Source organism: Giraffa tippelskirchi, chromosome 14, assembly GCF_054371585.1.
Source record: "Giraffa tippelskirchi isolate mGirTip1 chromosome 14, T2T-mGirTip1v1.2.pri, whole genome shotgun sequence".
In the NCBI taxonomy this organism is placed as follows: Eukaryota; Metazoa; Chordata; class Mammalia; order Artiodactyla; family Giraffidae; genus Giraffa; species Giraffa tippelskirchi.
This window is the reverse complement of record NC_137288.1, coordinates 54,176,929-54,190,293: the sequence shown is the minus strand read 5'-3', so window position 1 is coordinate 54,190,293 and position 13,365 is coordinate 54,176,929. Positions and strand designations below refer to the sequence as shown.

At 52.8% G+C, this 13,365-nt stretch overlaps 1 protein-coding gene across 5 annotated transcripts in view; it reads right to left on the bottom strand.

Moving 5' to 3' along the window:
- Positions 1-618: 618 nt before the first annotated feature.
- Positions 619-13,365, bottom strand: part of APCDD1 (APC down-regulated 1) — a 32,819-nt gene continuing 20,072 nt past the window's right edge. For all 5 annotated transcript variants that reach the window (XM_081561672.1, XM_081561668.1, XM_081561669.1 and 2 more), the window contains 2 exons: positions 3,638-3,959; positions 619-2,558 (listed from right to left, as the gene is read on the bottom strand). In XM_081561672.1, coding sequence (XP_081417798.1) covers positions 2,107-2,558; positions 3,638-3,959 — 774 coding nt within the window. In that variant the 3' untranslated portion in view covers positions 619-2,106. The remainder of the gene's footprint in view (positions 2,559-3,637; positions 3,960-13,365) is intronic.

Sequence of the window (13,365 nt, the reverse complement as noted above, 5' to 3'; positions counted from 1 at the left end):
CCAATCTTGGAGTTACAAATATGACCAGCTTCTAACTTCAGGGCAGACTGGCCAGCGCCTGAGTGTGGATTATGGAATATTTTCAGCTTTTATGGAATATTCTAGAGTCAGCCATTCCTTCCTCAGAGACGGCACCTTGGCCTTAAGTTAAAATTTCCAATTCTTGAAACAGAATGACTGTTAAAGGATAGGCCATTGTGTTTCTTCAAGGTGATGGAGAATCTCTTAAAATAAGACAATCTTCATAGGCTACCCAGGCAGCTTAGTTTTAGGATGTGAAGTATGTGGGTGAGACAGTGAGCGACAGGCACAAATCCAATTGATGATAATTTGTGAATAAATTATACTGGTCATTCTCTGTCATGATTTGTAGTGGGTCAGAAAGTGACAAGACCACATGAACGTCATCTTGTCCCTAAGGCACATACATATCACACACTATATACACATTAAAGCCTGTGTATTGGGGTATATGTGCATATGGGTGTGCATATATGTGTGTGTGTATACACACATGGAGTGTACTTTTAAACAGTGTGAACAGCTGAGTCCAGATGAGTGACTATAAATCCAACATTTTTAAGGTAAATCACAGAGGTATTTTGTAGTGAACATTGGTTTTTTTTTTTACATAATTTTATTATATCCTTTAAAGATAGCATTAGTGTTAATTAAATAGATCCACAGGTAAAATGTATATTGTGGGAGTATCTCTGACATCTCTGTTTATTAAACTGGGCAGACATTAAGTTAGTACTTTCATTGGAAAAACCCCCCTCAACCGCAATGTAAAATATCATCTAAAGACACAGCACTGTGGTCCCCCATGTCCCCTTATAACTTATCACCACAGCGTCTCATAAAGGCAGCTCTTAAGTACAGGTGGGACTCTTGACCTTGATCATGGTTTGCATGCCAGCTTCTAGTTATGTCCAGGCTTTCTCTCGGTGACTCATGCTTCCCTCCATGGGTCTCTCCTGGCCACCACCTTCTGTGTTCAGAGGGCACATTTCCTAATAAGCCACAACAGCTCGTGCACCCTCACAGACTCTGTCGACGGTGCCCTGAGACTCTCTGCAGTGACAGAGCTGGGTCAGACCGGCCTGAACCCTGAGCAGGGTGAATGGTCTCTGGGGACCCGGCTAGGATGCCCTCACTGCCTCCTCTGGACAGCCAGGGCTGTGGCGCCCACATGTGGTCTCTGAGTCTTGGTCTTTGAAGCGGCAGAGATGACAGAGTGAAGCTCCAGGCGCCACGTGAGCCAGGACAGGGTCCTCCAGAGAGGAGGCCAGACTGAACGGGCACCGCATCACCCGGGTCATCCTGCCTGAACCGTGCGCGGCTCCTGTCCATCTGCAGTGGGAAGGGTGCTGACCCGCACCGCCCCACCCTGTGCCTGGGCGGTAAGAGTGATGAGCGTCCGGCAGCCAAACGGGGACCAGCACAGACCGGCACCTCCTTTCCCAACAAGCTAAAACGACCATTGTTTAAATGACTCTGCAACTTTAATTACAGATACTTTCAACATCTGGAAGTGTGGATTTGTTCTCTTTCTGCGGAAAGGCTGGCACGGTTGTTCCCTTACACCCATGTCTTTCCCTGCTCCCCTGTCTCTTCTTTATGTAAAAAAAATGTCTGGATCACAGTCCCAACCAACTCTGCTCCGAATCCCGAGCTGGGAACTCAGAGAGCAAAGCAGGTTCACAGGAGCAGGAAGCAGCCACAGAGAAGCAGCAGGAAAAGCTGAAGCCAGAGCTCCACCCTGAAACGCACAACGATGGAAAGGAAGAAGAGAAGACGGCAGAGCTCTTGCCCCGCTGCCTCTGCCAACACACTCGCCCAAAACCCTCTGCGGTCTTAAAGTGCAATTATATGGTGAGGACGCCCAGGCCCGGGACCCGACTGGATGGAGTTCAAAGCTGAATCTTCAAACAGCTCATGACTCAGGCTGGGCGGGTTGGGGGTGGAGGTGGCGGGCGGGTAAGGAGCACCATTCTCAGCCGCTCAAGTGCATCTGAGGAAGAAGTGTCTCTTCTTTTCATAAAGAAAGTCTGTAAATTGTAAGGCATCCTGGAGTGGAAAAAAAAAATCACACCCTTGACACTTCTAGCCGAGGCCAAGCCAGGGTGACAGAGTCCAGAGGCCGGTGAGCCCAGCCAGCAGCAGGGGACCTGGGCTGCTCCCAGGGGCCCAGCTGCGGTGCCCGTGCCCCCCAGGGTCCTCAGAGAAGTCTTCAGGCCTGGGCGCTGACGAGGCGCACTGCACCAGGGGCATCTGGTAGGACGTGGCTCTCTTCTCGGGCCGGTCTGGGCTGGAGCCGTCGCTGGGTCTCTGGCCGTTGAACAGCAGGTAGCGGCCACGCGTGTCCCGCTCCATCTTGAAGATCTCGTACTCCGTGTGAGGCAGCCTGATGCCCAGGGCCACGCAGCCATTGGTGTGGGTCACGTCCTGCTGGACGCCCACCTGCCAGGAGCCCTCAGCCCCGCACTCGTTCCCGCTGAAGACATTGAGGAGCGAGGCCGTGGCCGCGTCCATGGGGGTGACCTTCATGTGGTTCACTGCCAAGGAGACAAGACAGCTCGGTGACTCGCGGCTGCTGGCGGCACCACGCCTCACAGGCCCCTGCTGTCAGCCCACCCTGCAGACCACGGCCCACAGGAAGGACCCTCGGATGGAAAGGGTGCCACGCGTGGAGGTGGCCAGTGGCCACCCCAAGCACCCTGCAGACAACATCAGGGGAAGTCCAGCTCATCTGCTGTCCATGCTGAGCCCACACAGCGGCCAACCTAGCCTGTTCTGTGGAGCCAGACTGTCCCCAGGGAGTGGTCTCCGGGGACACCACTCATTGGGATGGACACCACAGTCAACAAAAACTGGAATTTGTTTTTATGAATAGGTTTTTAAATACTTTTGGTGTCAGACACCTATATGAGCGAGCAGTCCTGCAAATTAATACTGGCCAGTGATTTGGGCAGCTAAGGTTTATTAGGTGGCAAGCAAGAAAAATATGCTTAAATCCATTAAAGGGAAACCCCAACCACCTTCCAGCCCCTCCCAGGACCATATTCTGTGTATACACGAGAGCTGTGGGGGGTCTTAGACTCAGAGGATTGATCTCTGGGCTACCACCACAGAAGGCCCATTCTCCCCAGAGCCAGGCTTCCTCCCTAGAGGGCTCAGGTGCCCAGGGGGCTTACCTGCGTTGTCAGATACACTTAATAGTAAATGGACTGAACCCTGGGATGCTGTTATGGGAGGGGTCACACCACTGTCTTATTTGTCCATGACAGGGCGGACGCCTACTTAAAAAGATGCACAAGCTCACACAAAGCCTAGAAATAGAGCCCATAGGACCCCCTGGCTGACAGCGGCCTGGCGGTGTCACCCTTCACCGCAGGCCTCCGACCTCCCACCTGCGAGTGCGTGGCATCTTCTCCAGGGCCAGACCGGGAAACATTGGGGCACCAGAGGCGCCACTGACCACAGCCCAGGGGCCGCAGCGAATGATGCCCTGGAAGTGGGAGGTCTCCTCCCCAACATCCCTGCAGAGGAGATGCCCTGTGCCCTGGCTCCGCCTCCACAAACACGCCCCCGGACCGCCCCCATGACATCAGCTCCGGGGTGGGGCGGGCCCTACCTTTGAACACGAACTCCGTGCCGCCGAGGACCCTGGCGGAGTGCACGCCGCGGCTGTAGCGACCCCTGGCGTACAGGGTGAAGGTGGGGTGCTTGCACACGGGGTCCGAGTAGTGGTAGTAGTGGCCCTCCCAGCTATGGTTGTTGTCGTGGAAGATGAAGTGGCGCGTCAGGAAGAGGACCTCGGGCCGCACCTCACAGCGCTGGCTCACCCACTCGCCGTGCAGCCCCACTGTCAGGTCTGCCTTGGGGGGCAGCAGGGGCGGCCGGTGCTCGTCCGAGCGGTGGATGATGCGGCAGGCGACGCAGGCGTGGTCGTGGTTCTGCAGCCGAGACACAAGGTGGGAAGAGACAGTGTCCAAGAGGGCAGTGCAAATGCACAGCCTTTGCCTCCCGGGGGCACCATGCCCTGTAACCAGGGAACCCAAAGGCGCCTGGGGGCATGTGTGCCTGCCTGTTCTCACCAGCACACACGTGTGTGGGCTGATGGTAGAGCCAGGCCTATGTATTTCAGCTGTGATCTGAAGGCCCTTTGAAAATCCTGTTACATCTTATTCCATACCACCTGTCCTGGACACTTGATGTCAAAAAGAAAGGCTGGCACCACCTTGCCCAATCAGGATGGGTACTATCAAGACCGGGCTTCCCCAGTGACTCAGTGGTAAAGAACCCACCTGCAATGCAGGAGACATAAGAGACCTAGGTTCGATTCCTGGGTGGGGAAGAGCCCCTGGAGGAAGGCATGGCAACCCAGTCCAGTATTCTTACCTGGAGAATCCCATGGACAGAGGAGCCTGCTGGGCTACAGTCCATAGGGTCAGGGCTGAAGCGACTTAGCATGCACTATCAAGACCAGTGGAAAATGAGAGTCTTGGTGAGGACGTAGAGAAACCAGAACCCCAGTGCACTGCTGGTGGGAGTGTAAAATGATGTAGATGCTTGGGAAAAGAATTCACTTAGGACCTGGCAGCCCACTTTATACCCTAAAGAACTGAAATCAGGGCCTCAAAGAGGAATCTGTTGACCCATGTTCACATCAGCACGATTCACAATAATCTAAAGGCAGAAGCAACATTGTGTATCAGTGGCTGAATAGAGAAAATGTGGTCCAGACATGCAATGGAATAGGATTCAGCCTTGAAAAAGGAAGGGGATTCTGACACATGCAGGTTGTTACATGGATAAACCTGGAGGATATTATACCAAGTGAAATGGGCCGGTCACAGAGGACAAACCCTGTACAATCCCACATACAGGGACCTCAAGTGGACAAATCCATGAAGACCAAAAGCAGAACAGAAGTTACTGGGGGCTAGGGTGGATGGAGAAGAAGGTCATACAACAACCCGAATGTCCTTGACATCACCAAACTGGACGCCTAGATGTGGCTAAGATGGTACACTTTGTTACCTGTATTTTACCATAACTAGATTTTTCCATTGAAAGTAATTATGAGACACTAGAAGGAAAAAGGCTTCTGAGGTGGCGCCAGTGGTAAAGAATCCACCTGCAAATGCAGGAGACATAAGAGATGCAGGTTCAGTCCCAAGGTCGGCAAGATCTCCTGGAGAAGGTAATGGCAACCCACTCCAGTATTCCTGCCTGGAGAATCCCATGGACAGAGGAAACTGGCAGGCTATAATCCATGGGGTTGCAGAGTCAGACATGACTGAAGAGTAACTTAGCATGCACACACGCACAGAAGGAAAAAAGCAGTCCAGTTGCCGTGGGTGACTCAGGGCGCTGTGTCACGAGGGCAAGGATTTCCGAGAAGTAGAGCACGAGAGCTCGGCCTCAAGGAGGCAAGAGCAGAGGCCAGGGAGGCTGTGGGCACTCCTGTACCCACCTGCATCTGCTGGCCTGAGTGTGCCAGCTCTTTGTGATTCCTGCTTTATGTCTTTAAGCCATGTAATTAGTGTGAGAGCAGCCACTTGTCTGTGGGGAGTGCCTCTTTGCCTGGGCCTGCCTTGGGGCACCAATGTGGATCCTGCACGAGGGCTGTCTAGGGCTGCGGCTGAGAAAACCCCCTCTGAGTAGGGGCCCCGAGACTGTCAGCCACATGGATGCTGTCTGCCTGGAGCAAGGCTCAGGGTTCACAGAAAAAGCTAAGGTCTGGGAGTCGGGAGGGCCGTTCCGTGACCAGACAGATGGCCATTGCCAGCTGCAGGACCCAAGGCACAGGAGGCCCGTGGCCAGGGCTGCCTCCCCGGACGGGCATCCTTTCTGCCCCTCTCCCTGCCACGTGGGTCTGTAAACCCACCTGGGCTGCCAGGTGCCAGCCACGCTAGAAGCCCATGCCCACGTGACCGCTCTGTGGCGGGAGGGCGACCCTGGCCCCGCCCCCGCCTGGGGCCCACCAGGCACAGCTCCGAGCCGCGGGCAGGACTGACAGGTGGTCATTCGGCAGGCAGGCACTTGTTCTCTGGGCAGAAATCCAACCTCCAGGCCTTTCCACCCCTCACACTGACTCTGAGAGGGGCTGCCCCCGAGAGCGGGCAGGCAAAGGAAGGGACCAGGGCATTCCAGTCGCCCCCTCCACGCTCTCCTTCTGGGACAGCGTGACGCCACTGACAGTCCTTGTGCTCATCAGTGGAGCCAGGAATTCCAGGCCCCATGTGTTTGTGCACCTGCGGTTTCCTGCCCAGATCTCTGAGATACACAAGAAAGTGCCCTACAGCCCGTGGTCAGCAGGGGGCTGTCTGCAAGCCACCACGAGGACACGGACTGGAAGGACACGTACAGCCCACGAGGGCTTATTTGCACAAAAAATTATGATTCCAGCCATGGCAGGATATCCAAGGGCCAGCAACTGCAGTTGGGGAACTGTGGGAAAGTTACCAATCTCTCCATGTCAACGTCCCCATGCATAAAATGAGCACTGTTATACCTGCATAAATGCTGTAGGAAATGAGCACAGATTAAGGCAGGTCCCACTCTGTACTCTGAGAATTGCTGCATAGAGAAGTTTCGGCGAGTTGGGGCTGTGTGTGTACATGGCACTTGGTAGGAAGACCAAACAAATAGCATGTCTCCTGCCATATGTGCTACGATCTTTCAAATGCATAATAGGATAAAAAGACAAATTTACTTGAAAGAAAGCATCATTGAATTCAGTAATTTTGCCATGATGTATTTTCTTGTAAATTACTAGGAAGTGAAGGTTTCAAATTTTTTTTACCCCAAAACGGGGTTCTGATACTCCAAGTCTGGGATAGAAAGCTAATACAATGCCTGTAGCATTGTATGAGCTCCCACATCCAGGTAGTTAGCCCCTTAATGGTTAGCAAGTGTTATTGTGAGCAGCACCTTGATCAAACTATACCTGCTCTCCCTGCTCCCCCACCCCAGTCCACATATCTGAGTGAAATCAGACCAGTACTCAGACTCAAGTCTCTCAGATTTCACAAACGTTCTGATGCTTGTGCCTGTTAGCAACCATGCCAAGTGGTGCAGGAGACACCCTGGAAAGAGAGAGAACCCTCTGACAGCACACACCAGGCTGCTTCCAAAACACACACAAGGAGCGACGGCTTCGCTACTCCCCTGGGAGCTCACCAGCTGGCAGCCTGCTGACTGCTCCCCCACTCCTGCCTACCAGCCAGATCCTACACAGCCCACGTGCACTGCAGGTCCCAACAGGCCGACCCAGCCTCCACTTACTTGCTCCTGCTTCCACCATTCGGTTTGCTATCTGGGAATTTAAAAACATCACTTGTGACCACTTCATTTCTGGCCATTCTAGGAAGACACGAGCCTCAATCCCTGAAAAGATCTGTTTGTTTCCTTAAACACCAATATCATTCAGGAAGTGCCCAGAATTCTTAGACTGGGCGGGTGGGGCGGGAACAAGGGGTCTTAGTTCTTATAAGAGCTGCTCCGATGACACCAGGGATCAACTGCTCTTCAGAAAAGGAACCAGCTCAGAGGAGGGGGCACTGCTGTGGGGCCCAGGCTGGTCTATGCCGAGCACGGTGGTGTCTGGTGTTTTTCTTTAAGAACGACAGGGCAGGGGTCCTAAACTCTGAGATGAGGACCTGGCTGAACTCTGGTCCCTTCATGTGAGTGAGGGTCCCGACTGAACCATTTCTTGTTGGCAGCGGAGAAAGGCAGGCTGGATAGTTTTGGAGAAGCTTGTCATCCATCAGCTGGGAGGGAGTGGGAGGAAGCTGGCCCTTGGGTATTGACCTTGCCAAATTTGTAAACTAGTTACTTGACTTCATGCATCCTAAGTTGCTTCAGTCACGTCTGACTCTGTGCAACCCTATGGATTGTAACCCGCCAGGCTCCTCTGTCCATGGGATTCTCCAGGCAAGAATACTGGAGTGGGTTGCGATGCCCTCCTCCAGGGGATCTTCCAAACTCAGGGATTAAATCCATGTCTCTTACGTCTCCTTCACTGGCAAGCAGGTTCTTTACCACTAGTGCCACCTGGGAAGCCCCTGTAGTGGTAAAATATACATAACATAAAACTTGCCATCAAAGTGCATTCACATAGTGGTCCAATCATCACCACCAGCCATCTCCAGAACTTCTTCATCTTCCCGAACTGAAACTCTGTCCCCCCTCATTCAAGCCCCTGACAACCAGCATCCTACTGTCTGTCTCTAAGAATATGACAACTTGAGGTCCCTCATATAAGTGGGATCATACAGTCCTTCTTGTAACTGGCTTATTTAACACAATGTCCTCAAGGTTCATCCACATGCCAGCCTGTGTCAGAATCTTCTTCCTAAGGCTGAGTGGTACTCCACTGTGTGTGTGCACATTTGGTTTAGCCATCATCCGCCGGTGGACATCTGCACTGCTTTCACTTGTTCGCTACAGTGAACAATTCTGCTGTGAACATGGCTGTCCAACATACCTCAGACCTTGCTTTCAATTCTATGGGGTCAATACGTGCAATTGCTGGATTGTAATTCTATCTTTGGGCTTCCCTGGTGGCTCAGTGGTAAAGAATCTGCCCGCCAATGCAGGAGGCACAGGTTTGATCCCTGGGTCGGGAAGATCCTCTGGACATTGCAACCCACCCCAGTATCCTTGCCTGGAGAACCCCATGGACAGAGGAGTCTGGTGGGCTACAGTCATGGGGTCACAGAGTCGGACACGACTGAGCGACTGAACAACCGCAATTCTGTGTTTAACGTTTTGAGGAGCTGCCATACTGTTTTCCACAGCAGCTACACACCGTACATTCTCACAAAGGTCCCCATTTCTCCATATCCTCACCAACTGCTACTTTCTCCTTTCTTTGGTAACAGCCATCCTAATAGGTATGAAGGTGGTAACCCACTGCAGTTCCGATCTGCATTTCCCTACGGATTAGAAATGCTGAGCATCTTTCATGTGCTTATGGGCTATTTGTACATCTTCTGTGGCTGTGCCACATGGCTTGTGGAATCTCAGCCCCCCACCTTGGAATGAACCCAGGCCCTGGCAGTGAAAGCCTGAAATCCTAACCACTGGACTACCAGGGAACTCCCCTTACTCATTTTTTAATTGGGTTTCTTTTATTGTTATTGTTGTTGAGTTAACTAGTCACTGTTTTAAACAACTCTTTCAGTTGGTATTAAAAAACCAAATGTCACAAATGAGTGTGGGATTTCTGGCCTCTGGATGGACACTGTCAACAAGGGGACAGTTTCAGTCATGGTTGGATAAAGGGAACACCTTTCTGTCTTGTGGACAGGATTGAAAAAAAAAATGTTCTGATTTTGTGCTCTTAATTACCACTATCCTTGGCTTGAATATTGGGCTTCCCTGGTGGCTCAGATGGTAAAGAATCTGCCTGCAATGCAGGAGACCCAGGTTCGATCCCTGGGTCAGGAAGATCCCCTGGAGGAGGGAGTGGCAACCCTCTCTAGTATTCTTGCCTGGAGAATTTCATGGACAAGAGAAGCCTGGTGGAAGTCCATGGGATTGCAAATAGTAGGACATGACTGAGCGACTTTCACTTTCACTTTGGCTTGAATAAAACTCAAAAGACCTATAGGAACAACTGTGGGGAAGCAGAAATTAAGGCCGAGATACTGCCCCAGCTGTGACGTTTCTCTTTTCCAAGATGCTTTTCTCTTTTAAAAAATATTTATTTATTTGGCTGGATTGGGTCTTAAGTCACGGCACTTGGGATATTTCCTTGCAGCACAGGACTCTCTAGTTGCAGGAGGCAGGCTAAGCTGCTCTGTGGCATGAAGAATTTTAGTTCCCCAACCAGGGATCAAACGTGTGTCCCCTGCATTGCAAGGTGGATTCTTAACCACTGGACTATTAGGGAAGTCCCCAAGATGCTTTTCTTAAATAGCAGGCTTTCACGATGACTAAGGGGGAAGAGCGTTTCAACATGAGGAGTGACCTGCAGCAAGAAATGGGTTGGGTGTCTGTAACTGTAGCCTTAGGCCCCACTCCCCACCCCTGGAGGCTGGCAGGCTGTCTGGCCAGGCCAGAGCAGTGCTCAGACACTGCTCAGCCCCAGCTCAGCCTGGTTACCACCGGCTAGGAGCTGATGCCGGCGCTGAGGGAAGAGGACTCAGCCGCACAAAGATGCTGCCCGGCAACCCCTAGCTGTGATGCAGGCACCACGGAAGGGTCCAGCTGGATGGACAATGGGAGAGGGCAAGAGAGGCTCAGCCACTCCTCGGTCCTGTGTGTGGCTGCCAGACGCTTCTGGAGCAGAGTCGAGGGAACACTGTGTCCTGGAGGTAGGACGAGGCACTGGGTGTGTCCCCTGGGGAACAACACTGCATTTCCTAGAAATGGTTTTCTAAGAGGTTTAGAATCTGAGCCGTGAGCTCCCAAAGACTTTTCCTGTAAATCACATGAGAGAGAATCCTGCCTCCAGCTTGCCGGTGCAGACACTGCGCCTAGACCCAACAGCCAGATAGAAAGATCCTTGAGAAGATGGCTGGCTCTTCAATACAGATGACTGTAGGGGAGGTTTCAGAAGGAACTCTGAATTAACCTTTACTTGGTTGTGTCCTAGAGCATTTAAAGAGCTGAAGGCGACTCATCTTCACAGTCGAGTTTGCCGTGAAGGCAGTGGACCCCACGTGTGACCCCTGCCCTGTTCTCTCCCCGCAGCTTGGCCAACAACCCAAACGCCAGGACTCGCCCTGGACTTCCCAACAGTTGACTTCCTGCACCCGGGAGCTCACGCAGTCCTCCCAGCCTCCTGGCCTTTTAAGGGATGAAATGTTTACCGCGTGCATTGTCCCTGACAACAACAACTTCCTGGTCTGCTGACTCCCCGAATAAAGCAATCTTGCACTCAGGAATCAAGAAAAAAAAAAATAGAAAACACGTTTCTGCAGACACAACGGAAGCCAGAAGCCGTGTGGCGTGGCCATTGTGTGATAACGCATTTCTTGACCCTGGGGTGTCCACCTGAGCAAGCCCTCCAGAGTCCAGAGCCCATCAGCTGATCCCATCACCGCTGGGCAGCACCCAGCCCCCGGGGGCAGGGTCACGGTTCTTTACAGCAGCATCCTGAAGGTAAGCCAGCTTCTGACACTGCCTCAGTCTTGACTCCTTGAATGCCCCGTCCTCGACCACCTCTTCCAACTCCCATCACCTCCACAAACCCCTTTCCTTTCCCTGCACTGGCAGAAAAGAGCAGGGACTTAGATTCCTCCATAAGCTTCTGGATCCTTCTACCAGTGCACCCGTGACACCCACTCGCCGCCCCACCAAGAGTCACGCCAACCACAGGCCTAAGGAGAGACCCTTCCTGCCACAGACCCGCCTCCCGGAGCTGGGCGGAACACCTGCTGTCCACGGCCACGTGGTCCAAGGTCCCTGGGATGTCAGAGATCTCACTGTAAACCTATATTTCTCACGTGCCCTTAAGAGCCTTGGAAAGACAAGCTCCCTCCAGACAAATGGCTGTTCAAGCCCAGAGGTCTGCAGAGAATGCAGGACAGAAAGCACATGGGAACCTCTGCTTCCTCCCAGGGCTCAGGCAGCCCCAAAACACTCTGCTGGGCTTCTTCCTTGCCTGGCAGCCCTGCCATCACATTCCAGGCCAAATACCTCAGGCACGTGGCTGGGGAGAGTGGTCTGGTTTGCAGACACCTCTCTGATTTACGATGCCATGGCCTCACCGGCCTAGGGTTTTGGAAAAAGCCCAATTCCGTTTGCTCGCAAGCCTGATCCTGAGGCCCTGGTGTTTCCAGCGACCCCAGCAATCTTTGCTCTAATCACTTTTGATTCTGCCGAGGAAAGAAGGCGCCTGGCTAACCCTCCGAGGCACAGGAATCCAGGCAGAGGGGAACGTGCCCTGAAGCTGAACTCGACTTAGGCCGAGCCTCTTCCTTCAGGGTTACTTTAGGGGGTCCTGTTTTTCTTTTTAATGAAAAGTAGCCAACTTCATCCAGAAGAATCCTCCCAGGAGGCTCACCTGAGTCTCTTCAAACATCACGTATTTGCCGAGGGCTCTGAACCTCACAGCAAAGTTGTATAAAGCTAAGAAAAACAAGCTGATTTAAATTTTCTATTTTTACACGGTGTCCTGTTTCCAGAGGGGCTGAAACGAGTGGTTTTAAACTCAATTTAGCATTTAAGCTAATTTTCAGCCAGGTCTCTAAGGACTGGCGATTAGGGGAGGTGAAGGGTTGGGGGGGGGTGCGGCTGGGCCTGTGGTCTGTCTGGAAGCGCCCCCAGCCCCTCCTTTCCCGGGCAGCAGGAGGGTGGGCTGCAGGAGCCGGTGGGCAGGCAGCACCTAGGGCTCTGGAGAGGCCCCGAGGCCGAGCCCATTGACCCCCTCTCCCGGCCTGCCTGGGGAGGGATCACAACACTTCCTGACTGCTCGCTCGCGGCAAGCCCAGACGCACACGCCAGGGACAACAGGAGAAGAACGGGCCTTTTCAGCTCCCCGAGCCACGGGGCCGGGCCGGCCTCCGCAGAGAGCACAGCCCAGGCCCTGGACACCGGCCCGCGTCCGCCCAGCCCGGCCACCACTTCATCTGTGGCCACTGTGCTCCTCCGAGCTTCGGAGTCCTGCCTTTCTAGAATTTGTTTTGAATGTGGTAACGAATTTGGATAGCGTAAGATCTCGCTCGGCACGAAGGTACAGAAACGTTCCCGGTGACAAACATCTGTCCCTGGCAGTGCTGTCCCTCCTCCTTGTTCCGACATTGCAGAAACACCAGGTCGCTGGTCAGCCTACCTTCTTCTCTTGTTGCTAGTTTTACACACTGTATCACACTCTTCACACTGTTCAATACCTTCCTTTGAAACAAAACAAACAACAAAACTCGACAGTGTGTCCTGGGTAATCTCTATGGTCCAAGGCTCTCTCCACCCTTAGCGTTTCTTTAACGAGGAGAGGGATCGTGGCCTGGGGTTTAAAGAGTTTACTTCTGAAGCATCTGGGGAAACAGTCCCCGCAGAGGAGGGAAGAGAAAACAGGAGGAGCCATCTTACAGCCTTGTCATTGCTGGGCAGCCCTCCTCGGCCACCTGCCCCCAGGGCTCCTCACTGCAGGCTGGGTGGGCGGCCTCTCCCAATGCCTGGTGGTGATCAGCATGTCAACCCAATCAATTCTGCTTCTTTTATAGGAAAGATTTAGTTCCAGAGGTCAGAAAAACACTGTCAAGCCCGCAGCTGGTGACCCCGGGAGGCCTGGACCCTGGGACTGGCTCCATCTCCAAGGTCCACATATTCTGCAGTCTGTCCAATGTTGTCAGAAAATAAAGCCTCGACTTTTTTATGAAAATCCTAAGAAGGTCAGCCTTATAG